Below are 18,586 nucleotides of genomic sequence, written 5' to 3'. Positions count from 1 at the left end.
ATATATGTGGAGAGCACACTATGACTTGTTTAGGACTTAAAACTCAAAAGTTCAGGACTTGGGACTCAGGGCAAATTTGGGACTGGACTTGCAAAACAATGACTCGGTCCCACCTGTGCTTTTTTACCTGTCAATTTTTGGATATTCTTTAATTGCTCATTGCCTATTCCTCATGTTTTTTGAAAAAAATCAGGACATTTTTTCAGGTTTCAAAGTATTAAGGTTAAGAATGGATGCTGAGAAACTCTTTAAAATTAAACTTTCAACTATGTGACTGCAGAAAAGCTCCATCTAATTAATCCACGTAACCCATCATGCCATAATAAAATCATTTTTGAGCGTTTTTGTGTTGATTAAATATGATCGCAGCCTCCAGTCGCTTCTGAGTTTCTTCACAGGCCTGTGGGCTGAAGGAGCTCCTGAGTGCAGCGATGGAGGTGATGATGTGTGTGCAGAGCAAACAAATAGTAACCTTGTGTGCACTGTCAGGTATTTATTTAATATGTTAATCTCACATAAGTGGTGGAGCTGCCTTACACTTTCTCTCTCTGTGTCTTGGCTCCACCTCCTCTGGTTATAAAGAGATTTGTCCAACAGGTGAATCCTCTCATAGTGGGTTAGTCCTCAGGACCAAACATGGGGACTAAAGGACTCCATCATACGTTATGGCTCATCTACCTGACGCTGCTGGTTGGCTCACATTCCCAGTCTGGTGAGTTTTAACTTGAAAAATGCTCACAGCTTTAAACTTAATATATTACAATATAAGATGACTGTAACAGGTCATAGAGAGGAAGACTAGACGTATACAGAAGTTCATTTTTGTGTTTCTATATGTATTTTGTATTCATCTTTAAAAATATTATTAGATACTCTGAAGAAACTGTTTTGTATAACGTCCCAACTTTGACTTCTAAACTTTCAGGCAAAGCCTGGAGGCAAAGCCTGAAGCAGCTGATTAAAAGTTGTCAAACATCTGTAACCATTCTCATCCTGACAGGCTCATGTCAGGCAGCCAAATTTTGTTGAACTCACTGAAACCTAAACAACTTGGCTTTATTTCTTTCAGAAGCACGAGAAAGTGATGAGTAACTGAATAAAAAAATGCCCCAAACATTATCAAGACAATAGTAAAAAAAAGAATTGCAAGAAAAATACCTCGAAAATTATAATAATAAAAAAGAAAAGTAAAATAAATAAATAAAAGAAGACGAATGGCCTAAAAAGTGCTTTTCTTTGTGTGTAACATAATTTAAATATCTAAAATAAGAATATTATGAATATAGTTGTCTGAACTTTTTCCTCAGTTTTTTGGATATTTTCTAATATTTACCCCCAGCTAGATAATTTCCTTTCCCCTTTTACCTTTAAAAACCTGAGAAAATAGTTTTTAATTCTTCCTAAAACACAGAAATGTCCTGCAAATCGCAAGAAATGAGTGAAATGTGATAAGAAAAATGAGAAAAAGAGAAAATTAGTTTAATATTATCAAACAATGAGGAAATGTGTAAAGAGAACTACATATATATTTATTATAAGTATACATTTAAAATTATGTGACAGTAATATATTTATGTATTATCTGAGAACTTTTTCAGTTTAAATTTGTTTGTTTTTCTTTTTCTTTTGTTGCAAATTTTCAATGTCTGATTGATTTCAGGCGAGTCTTAATAACCCTTTAATGACCCGCTCAGCTGTCTAGTGGGGCAATTTTGATTCACTATATTTTAATGAAAATTTGTGTTAAATTAGATTAACCTGATTAAGCTATCTCTACTATTCTGTTTAGGTATGTTACGCTGAAAAAAACACTAGATGTTGCTGTGTTTTTCTGTAACATCATTTTAAACTCTTAAATATATAATTTAAGAGTTATTGATGTAGTTCTTCTTTTTCTTCCTGTTTTTTTGGGTAATATTGAATATCCCCCCAGCTAATTCTCAGGTCATTTTCTTGTAATGTAACATGTGTAACATTTGTAACATTTAATGTAACATGACTTGAAATTGCAATGATGTAATGTTAAGTGTGTAACATGATGTTGTGTATGCACATAACTTCAAACAACTCACCATTGACTTGGTTTCTCCTGGGTCAAAGTCCTGTGTTTTTTGACTTGACGCTAAGTACACACATAACTTAAAATATCTCAGTATTGAATTTGGTTTCACTCAGAGCACAAACAGTTGTCTCCTGGGTAAAAGTCCTGTGTTTTTTGAACCAACCCACCACCCCGACTAACTCCCTACAGAAACGTTATTGCTCTTTATACTACGTCAACTGACATCAGCATTTTCTGTCGTCATAACTACTAAGGCGACTAGACGTCACTACTACACTCAACGTAAATATGGGTTTTAATAAGCTGCTGTACAAATGACCTATCTGACATCAACTTTTCACTCTTTGTTCGTCGGCTGATTTCCTCCTTTGCTTCCGTGATAATTACCCTGACACTAGAGGTCACTGCTACACTAAACGTAAATATTAGCTGTAATAAGCTACTGCACAAATGACCTATAGTGTCACTTTTTTGGGAGAAGAGTCTTGAAAATACATTCTTGTGAGAACATTAAATAACCTGTTTTTCTTCTCTTTTTTTGCAGTAAAAATCATTCCTACACTAAAGACACTGAGCCTGAGTTCAGGTAACTTTACCTCAAATAGACTTTAACTCATGTTTTCAATTGTTGTTGTCAGTTAAAATTACATTTTGATATGTTGTTCTAGTTGACGCAAACCACATCGGCCGAGTATGTTCGACTTGGGGAAACTATCACTGGAAGACCTTTGATGGGAATTTCTTCCAGCTGCCCTCCACTTGTAACCATGCCGTGGCCTATCAGTGCGAGAGCACCTACGAAAACTTCAACATCCAGCTGAGGCGTAAAGTGGCCAACGACATCCACACCATCAGCAACATCATCATGATGCTCGATGGTTGTGTGGTGGAGCTGTCGAACAACCTGGACGAGAGGGTGAAGGTCAATGGAGAGACGTAAGTTCAGTTCAGAGCACTCAAATATCCCTGAGACACTTTATCTCATATGTTTCATGTTGAAGAGACTGAGACTGTTTTACATTCAGTGCTGCAGGAAAACTTGATTTTAACTGTTCTTCCCCCTAATACATGTTTTGTAGATTTTTTTCTATGCATTATTTTGGAATGCATTTATTTTGTTCTGTATCTTTATCATGGATCATGTGTAAAATTAGCTGGTAAATTATTATTATTGCATGAGATTCGGTACTAATTCATTTAATTTAAGATATAAGCATACATGCTATTCTTGCCATCACCACTGAAGCGTGGCAGCGCAGCAATATGTACTTTACTGGCTTTGACTCAAAGGTCAGAAAAAACAAACTAAGTTGCACTCAGTCTCAGTCTCTGTTTGTTGCCTTCGTACGAACATGTTGAAAAGACCTGTCAAAAAAATGAACTTCCCCCTAAAACGGTAGTTTGCTTTGGTGGGTTAAATAAACAAGAAAACAGAACATAAAAAAAGAAGAAATCACTAACCAAAAAAAAAACTGTTAATGAAAACAAAGTATGCAGGGAGGTATAAACAGACATCTAAAAGTAAAAAAAAAAAAAAGTTAAAAGTTTAAAAGTTATGAAAAATAATACTCAACATCACAGTCAGTGTCTGTTTATGAAAAGTAAATTATATAAATATCCAATTTATGTATTTTATGATGGTAATAATAATAATAATAATAATAATAATAATGACTATTATTATTATTATTATTATTATTATTATTATTATTATTATTACTATTATTATTATCTTTATTATGTTATGTATTATTATAGTCACTGTTTTGAAAGTCAAAAGTTTCAAGTCTTTGCACTCCAAGTTCCAAGTTAGTCCTGAGGCCCATGTCCTAAACTTTGAGTTTTAAGTCCTGAATAAGTCGTAATATGCTCTTCACTATAACACCATTAATCCTTTGAAACCTGAAAGAATTGTCTTGAATTTTTCAAAAACTTGGGAAAGGCAATGAACAATTAATGAAGATCCCAAGAGTAGCAAAACATTAGTTAAAAAAAAGAAAAGAAAATTACCTGAAAAACAAAAAAGGCAAAAAAACAACAAAAAAACGCACAAGGCAAAGAGTGTTTAAAAACTGATTTAAAAAAGAAATGTAGTAGTTATTAAAAAGTAGTTATTAAAATTAGGAATATATTTCCCCTAGCCTTTTCAATTATTTTTACCTCAGCATTTTCACTTGTTTTTTGAAAAATAATTTTCTAATTCTACTAATTTCTTGCAATTTGTGAAAAATTTCTTACCAAGTTGCCCTTTTTTATGATTTGGAAAGAAATTGAACCAATTTGCCCAGGGTTCAACGGTCTAAATATTTCTTGTGTAGCTGCAAAAGAAAAGTGATGTTGCTAAAATTATGTCACAGTATTTCAATACATTTGTAAGCACTTTTTTTCCCCTTTTCTTTGGGTTTCAAAGAGCTGTCATCCACACAAGGTGAAATTCTTAGGCATTTAAAATTTTAAAACAAAAAAAAGTTCATTCCAACCAAAATTTATCATCGCTCAGACGTCAGCGTCCAACATCTGTCTGACATCATATAACATCTTAAAAATAGACTTTAACTACTGGAGTCTTTCAGTGTTACATTTTAATGCAAAACTCTGCCTCTTCTTATCGGGGGAGAACAGGATCTCTAAATCACTGAGATGTTTAAATATTTAATCTCTTTCAAAGGATTTGGAAATGAACAATGTCTCTGCCTCCCGGTGGCAGCGTCAAAAACAAAAAATGGCAGTAAGCTGTTCGCTGCGGCCTCTTAGCTGCTCAAACAAGTTTGAAGCTGGAAGTTGATTTTCACGCTGTGTGAAAGTGAAGTGCAAACAAAGGCTGTGTGGATGTTAAGAAAGCAAAGTGACACTGTGGAGTTTGGTCAGACATTATCATGAGTAAGAAAGATCCACTGCAAACAAAGTGCACAGAATCTCTCTGCAGCTTTTTGTTGAAACTTAAGATTTAAACTGATCAGTATTGTCAATATTATACGATAATATCAAAGGGTAACATTTTCTACCTGCACCCTTTTTTTTCTCCGGTTTTTGTGTCTAAGGGACTAAAAAGAACATTTTTTAAAACTGGTCCAGAGATTTAAAGGCTCAGATTGTAACGACATTTTGGAGACAATCCCGGCAGAGATAGACACTTAGCTGATGAGTAAGACCCTCTTTGTTTAACCAAAAAAGCTTCAAAATTTGTTTCACCAAACCCACCAGACTCCTATTAAACAAGCAATACTTTTGTCATCATAAAATAGACTTCATTCAAAGACAACAGGAATAAGACAGGACTCAGAAACCATCTCGGTTCGTCTATCCACTGATCCTGGATTCACCAACTCTGGTTTGGTTGAGAATTAACCCTTAATTCACCCTGCTAAGATGTGAAAAGATGATGGCTCAATACACACTAAAATTATTGTTTATTTAAAAGAAGTTTGGTGATGGCGATTTTGGTTATTTCTGGTTAAACATAATGGATCTTACTCTATCACAGAAAAAGGGCTTGATTGCTTTGATATCTTTCAAAAACATGCAGAAAAGTAAAGAGCAACTTAACAAGAAATTTCCAAAAATTAGCAAAAAATTACTAAAAAGTTACAAGAAAATTAACTGAAATTAGCACAAAAAAGAAAAGAAAAAGAAACAAAATGTACTTACTATCTATCTATCTATCTATGTTTAATATATATATATATATATATATATATATTTATATATATATATATATATATTATCTACACTAATTTTATTTTTTTGTTTTGTTTGTTTGGTTATCTAATAATTTCCTGATGATTCTCTACTTCTATCTTTTCTTGTCACATTTACTTTTTTTTTTTTGCAGTTTGCGGGACATTTTATGCCAGGTTACTGGATGCTTTTTCCCTCCATGTTTTGAAGTAAATCAAAAGAACTTGCTTGTGTTTCAGCTGTTTGAGTGCTTGTGAAAACAAGAAAGCAAAAAGGAAACTGCTGTCGCTCCAGGTTTCACAGGGTTAAAGGGGATCGTACACCTCTGCAGTCTTAACCATCTTTTGGTTTTACATCCAGTGAATGAAACCACCATTCAAACCTTGCAGTCATTTCCAGAACATCCTGTGTGGCGACATTCAGTCACCTGGATTTCTCTTTCAAATGAGCCTCATGACTCTCTGTGACGTAATTCGCTGAACACACAGTTTCTGATTAGAATATGATTTCCTGTGCCAGCTTGTGTCTCATTCACACTGACTCTCTGCCGCAGGGTGTCTCTGCCACACTTCGCGTTCGGGGTGTCCATCACGGGGACCACGTCCAGTATCACCGTGGAGGCCAAGCTCGGGATTACGGCCGTGTGGAACCTGGAAGACTCTCTGGATGTATGTAACACCCTCTCATGTGCACACAAACCTTTCCCGTCATGTGTTCAGGTGTACAGTCACCAGGAGTTTAAACACACCGACAAAAACACACATTGTGAGGCTGTTGTAAACAACCCAACAGGATGTGTAACCGCATCAGCCTGTTCCTGCACAAGCTTGTTGCGTATGAGTACACACTTCAGCTGTTTTAATTGCTTAATGGATAAAGGCTAATGCTATCTTATCATTTTATTATCAACAATTCTCATGAAAAGACCAACAATAAACCTCCCTGACAGGTATTGTCTGTGTGCCGCGGTCTGATAGAGCCGATCCGGCGTTACCACACAGCGCCATTGTTCTCCAAAAGCCATTAAAGCCACACACAAGAGTGACGGTGCTGCACTTGGGCGATAAATATGATGTACTTCAGTGCTATCAGCTCCTCAAAATACTCAGTTTCCCACAAACCAGCTGATAAAGGTCTGCAGTAAGATTAGTGGTGAGCAGCAGTGCACAATCTTTCATACAGGAAATGCAGCCCAATGTACTTTACAAGAAACAACACAACATGCACCAGGTGCTTCACATCAAAACACACAGGAGACAAAAAGACATAATAAAAGCTGCATATAAAAATAAAACAACCCACTTGATAATACTAGTAAAGTAGTAAAACATGAGAAGAAGGCAATGAGCAAGAAATTACCTCAAAAGTTAGTAAGAGGTTAGTAAAAAGTACAAGAAAATTGCAGGAAAAAAGTAAAAAATAAATAGGAAATGACCTGTAAAATGTGCTTAAAAAATACAATAATTTGTAACATAATTTAAACATGTAATCATGATCATTAGAAAGTTTACCTAGCTTGTTGCTCTCTTGCTTTAAAAAACTAATCTAAATTTACTAATTTCTTGACACGTGTGAAAGATTTATCACCGAATTTCCCTTTTCTCATGTTTTTGAAAAAAAAAGTTTTTATAAATTAGTAAATAAATCTGTTTTTTACTCATTTTTGGGGCTTCTTGCCTTTATTAGAGATTTGACAGCGTAAGCGTAAAAGCGGGGGAGAAAGAGGGGGTGAGATGCAGCAAAGAGCTGCAGGTCGGAGTCAAACCTGGGCGCCGCTCTTCCAGGCGAGCTTCTGGGCGCCCCACGATTCAAAGGTTTAAATACTTGTGAAAGGCGCCTAAAAACAGGGCAAGAAAAGCAAAGTCGCTCAATGTTACAAAGGATGAAATACAGAGTTTGAGCTGATCTATTTAGGGTGAAGGTATCTTCTCCTCCGGCCGTGTCATGCATGCAAACATTCTCGCTCTTTTTTTTTACTACAAGCACTTAAATTACGAATACATTTGCTTTGTGTCAATAAATTCGATCTCTCTGGAGTTTGCATCAGTGTAGTATTGTAACCATTTTGAACCTGAAACAACATCAGTGCCTCTAGCTTCAGAAAGGTATTTAACCCTTTAAAACCTGAGCAAATTGGTGCAATTTCTTTCAAAAACACGGGATTAATGCAAAACAAAAGAAGAAATGACAAACAAACAGGCAAACAAAAGAAGAAATTATCCTAAAATCAGCAAGGATTTGGTAAAATAAAAATTCAGAAAATTAGAAAAGTGAGAAACCAACAAATGAGTAGAAAAATTACCTGTAAGTGCTTTAAATGATTTTTAAATTGAAATCTAAAACTTTTCATAATTCTAAATAAGTAATTATGATAATAGTTAAAAAATCCCTAGCTTTTTTTTTCCATAGATATTTTCCCGTAACTTTCTTTTTTTTAAATTAATTAAATAATTATCACTTTTAAGAAGTTCTATTTCAGGAAATTTCCTTGATTTTTTTTTAACTTTCATTCTGCTTTTTGTTTGTTTGTCATTTTTTATTGTTTTCATTTTTTTCTCTTTTTCTTTGTTTAAATTATTTATCTGGTAATTGTCTTATGCTTTTTACTAATTTCTTGCATTTTTTTAGGGTAATTTCTCTTTTAGATTCTCCTCGCCTTTGTCCCATGTTTTAAAAGAAATCAGGTTTTTCTCAGGTTTTATAGAGTTAATAAACAGACTCTGTTGTGGATTTGCTTCTTTTTTGTAGTCATTACGCATCTTTTTTGTGGTTTTGTGTTTCCTTGAGGTCATTTTGTGCCACTTTGTGGATGTTTATTTATATTTTTTTAAGGCCAATTTGAGCCTTAATGAAAAACTGTTGATTTACATAAAAAATCTTCCCAAAATAGTTGTCATTAAGTTCAAGTGGACTTCTTTTTTTGGGGCACTTTTGATTGGCTTCATTTTTCAGCTCTTGAGGTTACCGCTTGAGTCAAAGGAAGTTTCTACACGTCACAGTTTGAGAAAACATGAATGTCCTTATAAATGCCACTGGCACTGTGAAAATTAAAATCAGTTGGCCTTACATCGGATGTCATGTAGAGGTGTTTTGAAAAGAGACAAATTGCACTCCAGGAATTATCCAGGCACTGGGAAAAGCTCAAATATTGATTGAGGATTACTGCAGAGCGGCAATGAGTCACTGGGTGAGTTTTTTTTCGGGGATGTCTCCTGAAGCGATGAGCAAACAATATGCATGAGCCAAACCTGAAATTCAAAGTGTACATGTATGGTGTCAGATTTGGGCCATATCATGAGTCACAAAGCATTATTAAAACACGTTCAGGAGGAAACTATATTATTTCACATGTGCAAATATTAAGTGAAACTCACATGATATAAAAACCGATTCAACAAAGCAGCTGTGAGCAAGAAAAAAGACATAAGGAGAGGTGAAGAATGGCGCCATATGTGTAAAGAACCAAGCAGCAGGCGCACAGAGCATCAGGCACGAGAGAGAGTGGCGAGCGCTGGAAGGCATACACGCTGTCACGGGTTAACTCTGGTCTTGAACTTTAGTTCTGCTCACCTGAACTGACCTGAGTTTTAAAAATCTGGTTGAGGAAACCAAGGAGGCACTGGCCGTCTTATGATTGGTCACTTTTAATAAAGTCCCACCCCCACGCCAAGTTGCTGCTAGATAGTGCACCCGTGGATGTGGCTCCACCCCACGGCCCCTCTGTCTTATTCCTGCTTTGCTTCGGGGCCACACTTGCAAAATGAGGCCGGGGCCGATCACAGCAGCCCCATACATGTTTGAAGGATTTTAGGGACATTTCTCTGGCTTTTGGACATTTGTTGGATTTCAGGATTTTTCTAAAACATTAGATTTAGGACTTTAGGTTGTTTCTGGAAATCTGAGTAAGTTTCTTAGCCTTCGAACATTTTAATTTTTAGATGTTTATTGAATTTTGGTACGTTTCAAGGATTTTAAAAGATTTGTGGGATTTTAGGAACTTTGCCAGACTTTGTCAGGTCTTGAAATAATTAGAATTTTGGATTTGAAATCTCACAAAGATAAAATCAATCAATCAGTCAGACTTTATTCGTATAGCACTTTTCATCCAAACAGACTGTAACACAAAATGCTTCACACAGTAAAACCAACCCCAAACCCCCACCCGCCTCCCACCGCCAACCCCAACACACACACACACACACACACACACACACACACACACACACACACACACACACACACACACACACACACACACACACAAAGATTTTAGTTTATTTATTTATTGTAAAAACTAGAAATCCTGATCCACACTCCACACCAGCTTTGAGGAGTTAATGCACCAAAATGTTTGCCAAACGCCAATTAACCTCAGAGAAGAAGAAGACGCAGGAGACATAAAAACAATACGGCGGCCAGTTCAGAGCAATAACAGATGACTTGGACTTGCAGTTAAACAGAAAGATAAAACATGTTTCTGGAAACATTTTAGGCGAGGAAAGGCCAGCGTGACATTGTGAGTGAACAGCAGATTGTATAAGAAATAAAGTACAGGCCTACGCATGCAAAAATAAAGTCTAGCTGATTAAAATTAAGCTCTTTTGTTGAATCTGGTGCAGGACTTATATTGTGTCAGCGTGCTTGTGAGAGTGTTTTATCATGCTCGTGACTTATGACAAAAAATCCATTTAACCGTATCTGCTTTAAGTAAACTAGTGTTATTGCTGACTTAACAAATAACAGGTCATGCATCAGCTGGGAACGCAAAGCTCTCATGCAATAACTGTCCAAACACTGCTAACCCATGCACATACACACACACACACACACACACACACACACACACACACACACACACACACACACACACATTACAGTGAAGCTATTGTGTCGTTTATGATGCCGCTAAATAAAATGTTCTCTTCTTAATGTGACTAATGCACATCTGTCTTTTTAAAATGATGTTACTTTATCATGTATAAATAACCATTGCGTATTCCCTATGTAATGTATCGTTTATCATGGTTTTCCTATTTATTGATTCCTGAGCACCCGTAAGTGATCAATTTAAAAATGTATTTATTGTATATTTTAGATGTTGTTTACACTTTGCATTGAGTTGCATATATCTACTGTTTTATAGTGTTTATTGTATTTTATAGTGTAGTTAATGTGCCTTTATTGCAGCTTTCTTCTCATTTTTGCATGTTTGTATGAATGATTCATGTCATTGCACACTGTCCTTTGATAAATAGGGACTGGGCTGGTGGGCCGTTACTATAACAGTGTGCAAAATATTAGAGTTGATAGTCACTTAAATTAAGTGGAGAAAGAAGTGAATATAAATTGGTATCAGTTATTGGCCAAATGAGTTGTTTATATATTGGATATCAGCGTAAGAAAGAGTGCAGATACGCTGTGTTTTTAGGATAAGGATCACATTAGCAAATGGATTACAATTGCAAATGTCTGTTTTCATTTCATTTTAATATGTTGAAATAGGGATTTTGCCAATAACTTCTGTGTGTTTGTTGTGTGTTCACAGATTGAAATTGATAAACAATACCGGAACCAGACATGTGGACTCTGTGGGAATTTTGACGGCGTCCCAAATGATCTGATGAAAGATGGTAAGATCATTTTCAGTCTTCTCAGACAGACATTCAGCAGCCTCCTTTAATTTTACCAATCACGGTGGATACAGTTTGGATACTTTTACCCTGATTAACAGAATCAATATTTTTATATACAAAAAAAACCTTTTATTAATTGATTTATAAATCACATGCATACACAATCATGCATTTCAGGTCTCTATTTACTCTGTAAAAAACACCTTTTGCAGCGGCTGCAGCTCGAGGCAGTGTGCACTTATCTGTTTCAAGTGTTTGCCAATGCTGCCATCACACCCAAAGAGGCATAAAAATAACAAGCTGATGACACACACATGAATCAGCCTTTTACTTGACTTCTCAAAAGTGGCTGCACCGGTCATAATTCAGCATAAAAAAAACCCAAAACATTTTAACAATTTATTGGGATAGTCTTGATAGAGCGAATGTAAAATTTCAACACCTTTTTAGTTGACATTCAACATTTCAACTGTTTTTGTTTCGTATTTGTTAAACAGATTATCTATAGAATGTAACTGACTTTTTTTAACATAGTCTCAGGATAATTTAGTTGCACTTGAACTGACAGTTTTAGTTTAGATTATGGAAGTTATTGTTATGGTCTTTGGATGTAGTGGACCGCATGTGATGAACTATATTTTGCAGCACTGTCTGTTTTTCTGCTTGTACTGTGCATCTCTGTCTTATTTCAATAGATAGATAGATTTAAATTGACTCCACTGACACACAATTTACACTAAGGAAAATCTACTTATCACATGTATTCCATTTCTTCCAATATAAATCCTACTCACTGGATCTTAAACAGCTTGATCCTGGGCTGAATAATCCCAGTGACTGTTGCTTTGTGTGTACTGTCCTGTAGGGGCAAAGCTGAATGTGGCAGACTATGCTGAAGCCTTCAAGGAGGATGGACCAACAGAGAGCTGCGAGGAGCCTGAGATCAACAAAGAGCAGCTCTGTGGCACCAAGGTAACTCCTCACTTTATATAATACTCTTGAGCATGCAAAGGTCGAAAGAAAAGCACTTAGACAATAACTTTTGATATTAAAGATAAGGCTGGGCTTTAAAATAAAATTGAGATATTTTAAGGCTATATCGTGATACACAATTTCCTAAAGTGTTCTTTAAATTAATGTTACCTACTAAAATACAAAATTATTGAATGAACTGCAGTTACAATAACATTAAATACCTACAGTAAATACTTGCATACAATAAATCTGAATAGCCTACTGTTATAATAACATTTAAAGTACAGTTAAAATGCTTTTAAAGTGATTTTTTTTTAAGTATTGTTATAATTAAATAAACCAAAGCACGGTGCTTTTATTTTGAAAGACCCAGCTGTCTCAGGCTGGAAGTGTTGATTTTGTTGTGGACTTGAAGCTTCTGGTCAACAGTTGGACGTTAGTGTTAGCAGACAGTTAAACAGATACCGCAGAAACTTTAACTGTGAAGATTCATTCACTGTGAGCGGGAAAGAAACTAACAGTTCTCCAGTTCAAATATTAATAATATTTGCAAATTCAGTTTTGCTCCATGGTTGCAAAATGTGACTTAATAGTCACACTCTGCAAAAACCTTGCTCTGTATGTGTGTTTGTGAGAAGCAGAGAGCGGTAAGATAGAGCACCAGAATACTCTATGTTCATGATATAGTTTTTTTTTTTATAAATCGCATGTTAAGTGAAGCTATATAGCAGAGTTTCAGGAGCAGGACCACACCTCTACCGCACCTCAACCGCGCCTCTTCCGGCTAAAATATCCTCCTAACCCGATCTCCCCCTTTCGTTCTCGTTGTTCTGCACGAGCGCGTACCGACACACCACGTAGCGTTTCGCTCTCGGTCGGCTGCGGTTCGCTCACTCACCCCTATTATGGATCCTGTCTCTCTGTCCGCGTCGGATGCCGACCTGCTCGGTCGAAGCCGTGATGATGGCCCTCGTCGTCTCCACCTGGCCGTACAGGCGTCCTCAGGGTCCGACACCGACAACTTCTCTGTCGCATCCGTGCCGGAGACGCCGACTTCGGCAGTGCAACCGGCCGCCGGCCCCTCGGTTGCCTCCATGGCCCATGTTCCACCCGGCTCCTCTCTGCTCACCATCCAGATGTACGGCTCGGCCGATGGTTCCTCTGCATCTCCTGGTCCGCCACCCTCAGCGGAAAGAAGAGGACGCGGTCGCCCCCGTGCAGCCCTGCGCCGCCGCGGTTCTCCTACTCCATCGCCGCGGAGGATGGTGACGGCCTCGTTGTCTCGACTCTGCCGGCTCGGCGGCTCAATGTCGAGCGATGAGCGCTGGAGCGCCGTGTGGAGCGCGGCGTCACCACGCTCCAGCGAGGTCTCCCGATTGCCGGCCGCCTTTGCAGACCGGGGAATAACGTTTCGCAGAACTGACAACAAGCTTTTTGACATCCTGACATCTGAGCGCTGCTCTGTCAATATCGGCGCTCTTCCGGGTGACGTCACCGCGGCGGCTCCCGTCGTGCGCCATGACGTCAGCACCTCTTTTAAAGGGCCGGTTCGTCTTCAACCACTTCCGGTGGCCCGTGTTGAATAGGAAGTGGGGACATGCTGCCTTGGGCGAGTCAAGTCATGTCTAGTCAAGTAAATTTTATTCGTTGAGCCCATTATCACAAAACATGGTTCGCCTCGGTGGGCTGTACAGTTTACGACATCCCTCTGCCCTTAGACCCTCACATCACCCAAGGAAAAACTCCCGAAAAAAAAAAAAAAAGTCGCTTCACCTCGGTCCCACCGGCCGCGGAGGTCAGGTTTGCCTGAGGTGTCTGATGTGTCGTGGCGCCCTCCCACTCCCGCCAGCTCACCTGACCTGGGATTCTTGACGCTGTGTTGCCTGCACCCTTGACTGTTCTCCCTCCTCAATTTGAGCAGCCCGCTCATGTTGGACCGCCTGGCACCGGGATGCCAGCACCACTTCCTGCTCTTCCTGGCCATCCACAGCAGCTCTGTCAACTTGGGGCCCCTGGCACCGGGCTGCCGGTGCCCTCTACTGCTCAACCTCAGCAATTGCAGCATTCGTTTCTTGATGGAATTTCTGGCACCGGGGTATCGGTGCCCTCGGCCGTGTATGCTCGACAGTCGCACCACTTCGCTCTCGCTGGGGCACCCTGCACCGCAATGCCGTTGTCCCCAGTCGTACCGTACACCCACAGCTTCCTGGTCTGTTGGGTTGTCGGCGCCCCCGGCCGTGCAATCCCAGCCACTGCACCAGTTCGCTCTCGCTGGGGCATCTGGCACCGGGTTGTCAGTGCCCCTCACCGTGCCTCCGCACGACCCGCAGCAGCCGGCCTTGGTTGAGACTCCCGCCTACGCCTCCCAACCCGTCTGGGCTGGGGTCGTTGGCACCGGGCTGCCACTGAATTTTCCCTCTCATCCTGTGCACCATGTCGTTCCGTCCACGGTTCTGGTCTCCTTTCCGATTGTTTTCCGTCGCGGCGGCCTTAGCCTACTTTCACCCTGGCCACGGCCGACCCTCCCTTCCGCCCTCCTGGCGCTTTCGTCTCTTGTCCGTTTCTCTCTTCTTAACATCGACGCCTGCAGCGGTTCGCTTTTGCTGGGGAGTCTGGCATTGGGATGCCATTGCCCCCGGCCGTGCACGCTCGGCAACCAAACCACTTAGCTCTCGCTGGGGCATCTGGCAACGGGGTGCCGCTGCCCCCAGTTGTACGTCCAGTGACTTCAACAGTTCGCTCTCGTTGGGGCATCTGGCACCAAGATGTCGGGGGCCCCCAGATGTACGACATCGGCTACTGCACCGGTTCACTCTCCTTGGGGCTTTTGGCACCGGGCTGCCCTCTACTGCTTACCCTCGAAGCCTGCATCCTCATTGTTCCCCAGGGGAGGGCTTCCTTTCCGACCTAAGAGATCTCAAATCGGCTTTTTCCTCTCTCATATAATGCACGCTTTTGGGGATCTGTCGTGCCCGGGAGCCACGGCGAATTCCCACCGAAGCTTCCCCACACCGCACTCAACCATCCATTCCAATAATCCAACATCAATGTTTATACCAAATCTACATTCACGTCAATAAACTGTTAAAATTAATTCCGATTGAGGTGTGGTCCTTGCTAGTGAAACAAGCCGCGATACATCGAGTGTATTCGATATATCGCCCACCCTTGATCAAAGACTTGTATAATGTTTTTTTTCAGGAAACCTGTCAGCAGATCTTCAACAGCGCTCCATTCAGCGCCTGCCAAAACCTTCTGGATGTTGACGCCTTCACTGACATCTGCAGGTCCGATATGTGTCACAGTAAAAACAACACAGACTCCTTCCTCTGCCAAACCATCTCAGAGTTCTCCAGAGAGTGCGTCCACGCCGGGGCCAGACCCAGACAATGGAGGAATGAAACTTTTTGCAGTAAGTGTGCCAGCACCTAAAGAGAGCTCTTCAGCTGCAGTGAATGGGTGTAAAAATGTTTGATTGTCACCATTGCAGCGACACTCAGATGTGTTTGTCTCTACAGGTGTGGCGTGTCCAAACAACATGGTGTTCATGGAGTACAGCAGTCCCTGTGTGGACACCTGCTCCACCCCTCAGGCCAGTGAGACATGTGACAGCCACTTTGTCGACAGCTGCCAGTGCCCCGCCGGTACCCACACATGCTTCACACTATTCATGCAAACAACTTAATCACGTCTAATGCACGGACATAAAACAGTGATGATTGTGATGTCTCCTGTCCTCCTCAGGGACGGTCCTTGATGACATCACTAACAAGGGCTGTCTGACAGTGGATCAGTGTCCGTGTCAGCACAACAACAAAGTCTTCAGGTCGGGGGAATCGTACTCCAGCAGCTGTAGAAACTGGTAAGATCAAAACATCATGTGTCGAATACAAAGAATTATTTTGAGTTGCGTCCTGAAGTTTTTTATGTCCACATGACGTTCACTCAGTTAAGTTTTTGATCACAGAGTAAAATCAATGTTCACAAACAGGGTAATGAGTCCTTAAACCCGGAAATAAGTTAGAATTTAAACACCTGGTGTCCTGCTTTTGTTGTTGTGTAAATTTTATCATTTTATAGATTTCAAAACATCTTGCCAAAGGACTGCAGTTCAGTAATTAGCCAATTAGGCTAACACTAGACAGGTTTCCATTAACCCTCAGATTGCGCAAATTGAAACTATGAATCTAAAATACCTCAAATGGAAACATTCACATGAGGTGGTATTTTAGGCAATATTTTGCAAAACTGCAATGGAAACACTTTTTGGCCTTTTATAGGTCACATGATGCTATGGCTATGTGCTTGTCGGCAGGAAGTGGCTCCTAAAGTTATTGCATCACTTAACTCTTCAAAAGTTGACCCGATCATCCGCATGTTTTGAATCCACAATTCCTCTGTGAAATTGTAGACTTTCACAATTTGAAAATATCGCTCAAGTTTTGCACAAATCTATAATGGAAACCCACCTACTGGAATAATTACAGAAATGTTGATTCATGTGTGTCGTCTGTATAAATAAAATAAATTAATGAAGGTTAAGAGACTTTCATGTTTTGTTCTGCAACATAAAATACATCAGTAAATCCCCCACTGTGAACGCTGAGGCTGTTATGCGTCTAAAAACGTTAAATTATACTACAGACCGCCTTCATGCCGAACACAGCCTTGTTGTTATGGTGACGTTGAATAATGCGACTGTGATGCAGTTTGTTTTAGCCTAGTAGCAGCCATTTACTTCTGGTGATTGCATTTAGTCTTCAAAAATGATAAAAGTGGTGTTCATTTGTGAAGATTATCTTGCTGAAGAGAGCTTATTTTCTGCAATAATCCGAAATCTAATGGAAACGTTTGTGACGAGGGAACCAGGGCGTCAGCCTGCAGAAAACCTCAGCCCCGGAGCACTTTATAGATAAATAAGCAGAAACAAAACAAACAATTGGAAAGAAACAAACAAGCGAACAACAGCACCCTGAGGGCCAGGATCCAGTGAGTCAGTTTGAGGTTGGGGAGTTGGTCGGGTTGTGGCTACAGGTGGGAGGAAGTGATACTCCACGCCCGTTGTTGTATTTCCTGTGCTATAAGCATCTTTATTCTCTGTGTTTCTGCTCCTGTTAACTGATGCCAGTCTGTTTAGGGAGTGAGAAGACAGTCTCACTAATGTTCCTCAGCCACTAGCTTAAAAACTTGGATTGTCTGTTTGCACCCGTGTGGAAGGAGTCACACCGTAGCCATTTGGCTATTTACACTCATTCCTACAAGTGCTTACTGTGATTCGTCATGTTGATGCGTCAAAGTTAGGTGTGGGCTAGTTAAGGGTAAAGAGGTCATGGTTAGGGAAGGCACGAGCCAATCGTGGGATATTCTCCGAGATTAAAGTGGTAAATGTACAAGCACTGCCAGAAAGTCAGGTGACTTTGTATAAAGTGCTTTGACAAACAAAACAAAGCAGAAATGAGATACATGGACAGCGATACAACAATGGGGGCTAATAGCATCTGTCTTTAACATGCTTCAAACATATGTCATATTGCCCCATTGAGTACATTCTCATGGACAGCTGATACTGATCCAGATGTGGTGCTTTGATATTCTTTTTGGGACATGAATTCAAAATAATATGAGGTTCTCAGTTTATCTTTAATCCATCGTAGTCTGCCAGTTTAACCTACCTCCTTCCTGCGTTGACGTGTTCTGCCAGGAAATGATACAAATGATTTTTAATAAACAGATTTTGCACGTTTGAAAGCACTGCAGCATGATCATGGTCAGATCAATTTAGTGACGCAAATTTTACCAACTCAGGTAACAAAAAATACAGTGACACAGTGTTATGCATTACATTTTAGCAAAAAGTAACAAGAACACTGATAACGCTGCTGCTGCGGCTGCTGCAAAAAAGATTCCTGACATATGTGTGTGTGTGTGTGTGTGTGTGTGTGCTGACAGTGTGTGTGTGAGCGGCCAGTGGCAGTGCAAGGAGACGGACTGTCCAGGAATCTGCTCCGTGGAGGGAGGAGCTCACGTCAACACCTTTGACGGAAAAGTCTACACCTTTCACGGAGACTGCTCCTACATCCTGACTAAGGTAGAGCTCATCAGTATCTGCAACACCGCATCAAATGCACCAACACATAATGTAGCATGTTAAATTAGTATCAACTGACACCTGAATTTTTGATTGTCTTTATCCATATTACGTGATATTGATCAGGGAAAACCTAATCAACCCAGCTTC

The 18,586-nt window shown here is 39.8% G+C and overlaps 1 protein-coding gene across 1 annotated transcript in view; it reads left to right on the top strand.

Annotated features, from left to right (window-relative positions):
• The first annotated feature begins 626 nt into the window (after positions 1–626).
• The window catches only part of LOC121943637 (uncharacterized), a 57,533-nt gene continuing 39,573 nt past the window's right edge, over positions 627–18,586 (top strand). Inside the window, exons 1-10 of the mRNA XM_088082629.1 lie at positions 627–712; positions 2,607–2,648; positions 2,731–2,998; positions 6,294–6,408; positions 11,286–11,370; positions 12,239–12,345; positions 15,550–15,760; positions 15,867–15,992; positions 16,093–16,210; positions 18,298–18,436. Coding sequence (XP_087938755.1) covers positions 637–712; positions 2,607–2,648; positions 2,731–2,998; positions 6,294–6,408; positions 11,286–11,370; positions 12,239–12,345; positions 15,550–15,760; positions 15,867–15,992; positions 16,093–16,210; positions 18,298–18,436 — 1,287 coding nt within the window. The 5' untranslated portion in view covers positions 627–636. The remainder of the gene's footprint in view (positions 713–2,606; positions 2,649–2,730; positions 2,999–6,293; positions 6,409–11,285; positions 11,371–12,238; positions 12,346–15,549; positions 15,761–15,866; positions 15,993–16,092; positions 16,211–18,297; positions 18,437–18,586) is intronic.

The sequence above is a fragment of the Plectropomus leopardus genome, chromosome 1 (assembly GCF_026936395.1).
Source record: "Plectropomus leopardus strain MGB_pleo_1.0 chromosome 1, ASM2693639v1, whole genome shotgun sequence".
Taxonomy (NCBI): Eukaryota; Metazoa; Chordata; class Actinopteri; order Perciformes; family Serranidae; genus Plectropomus; species Plectropomus leopardus.
The sequence above is the reverse complement of the archived record's forward strand: the minus strand, read 5'-3'. Positions and strand labels throughout refer to the sequence as shown.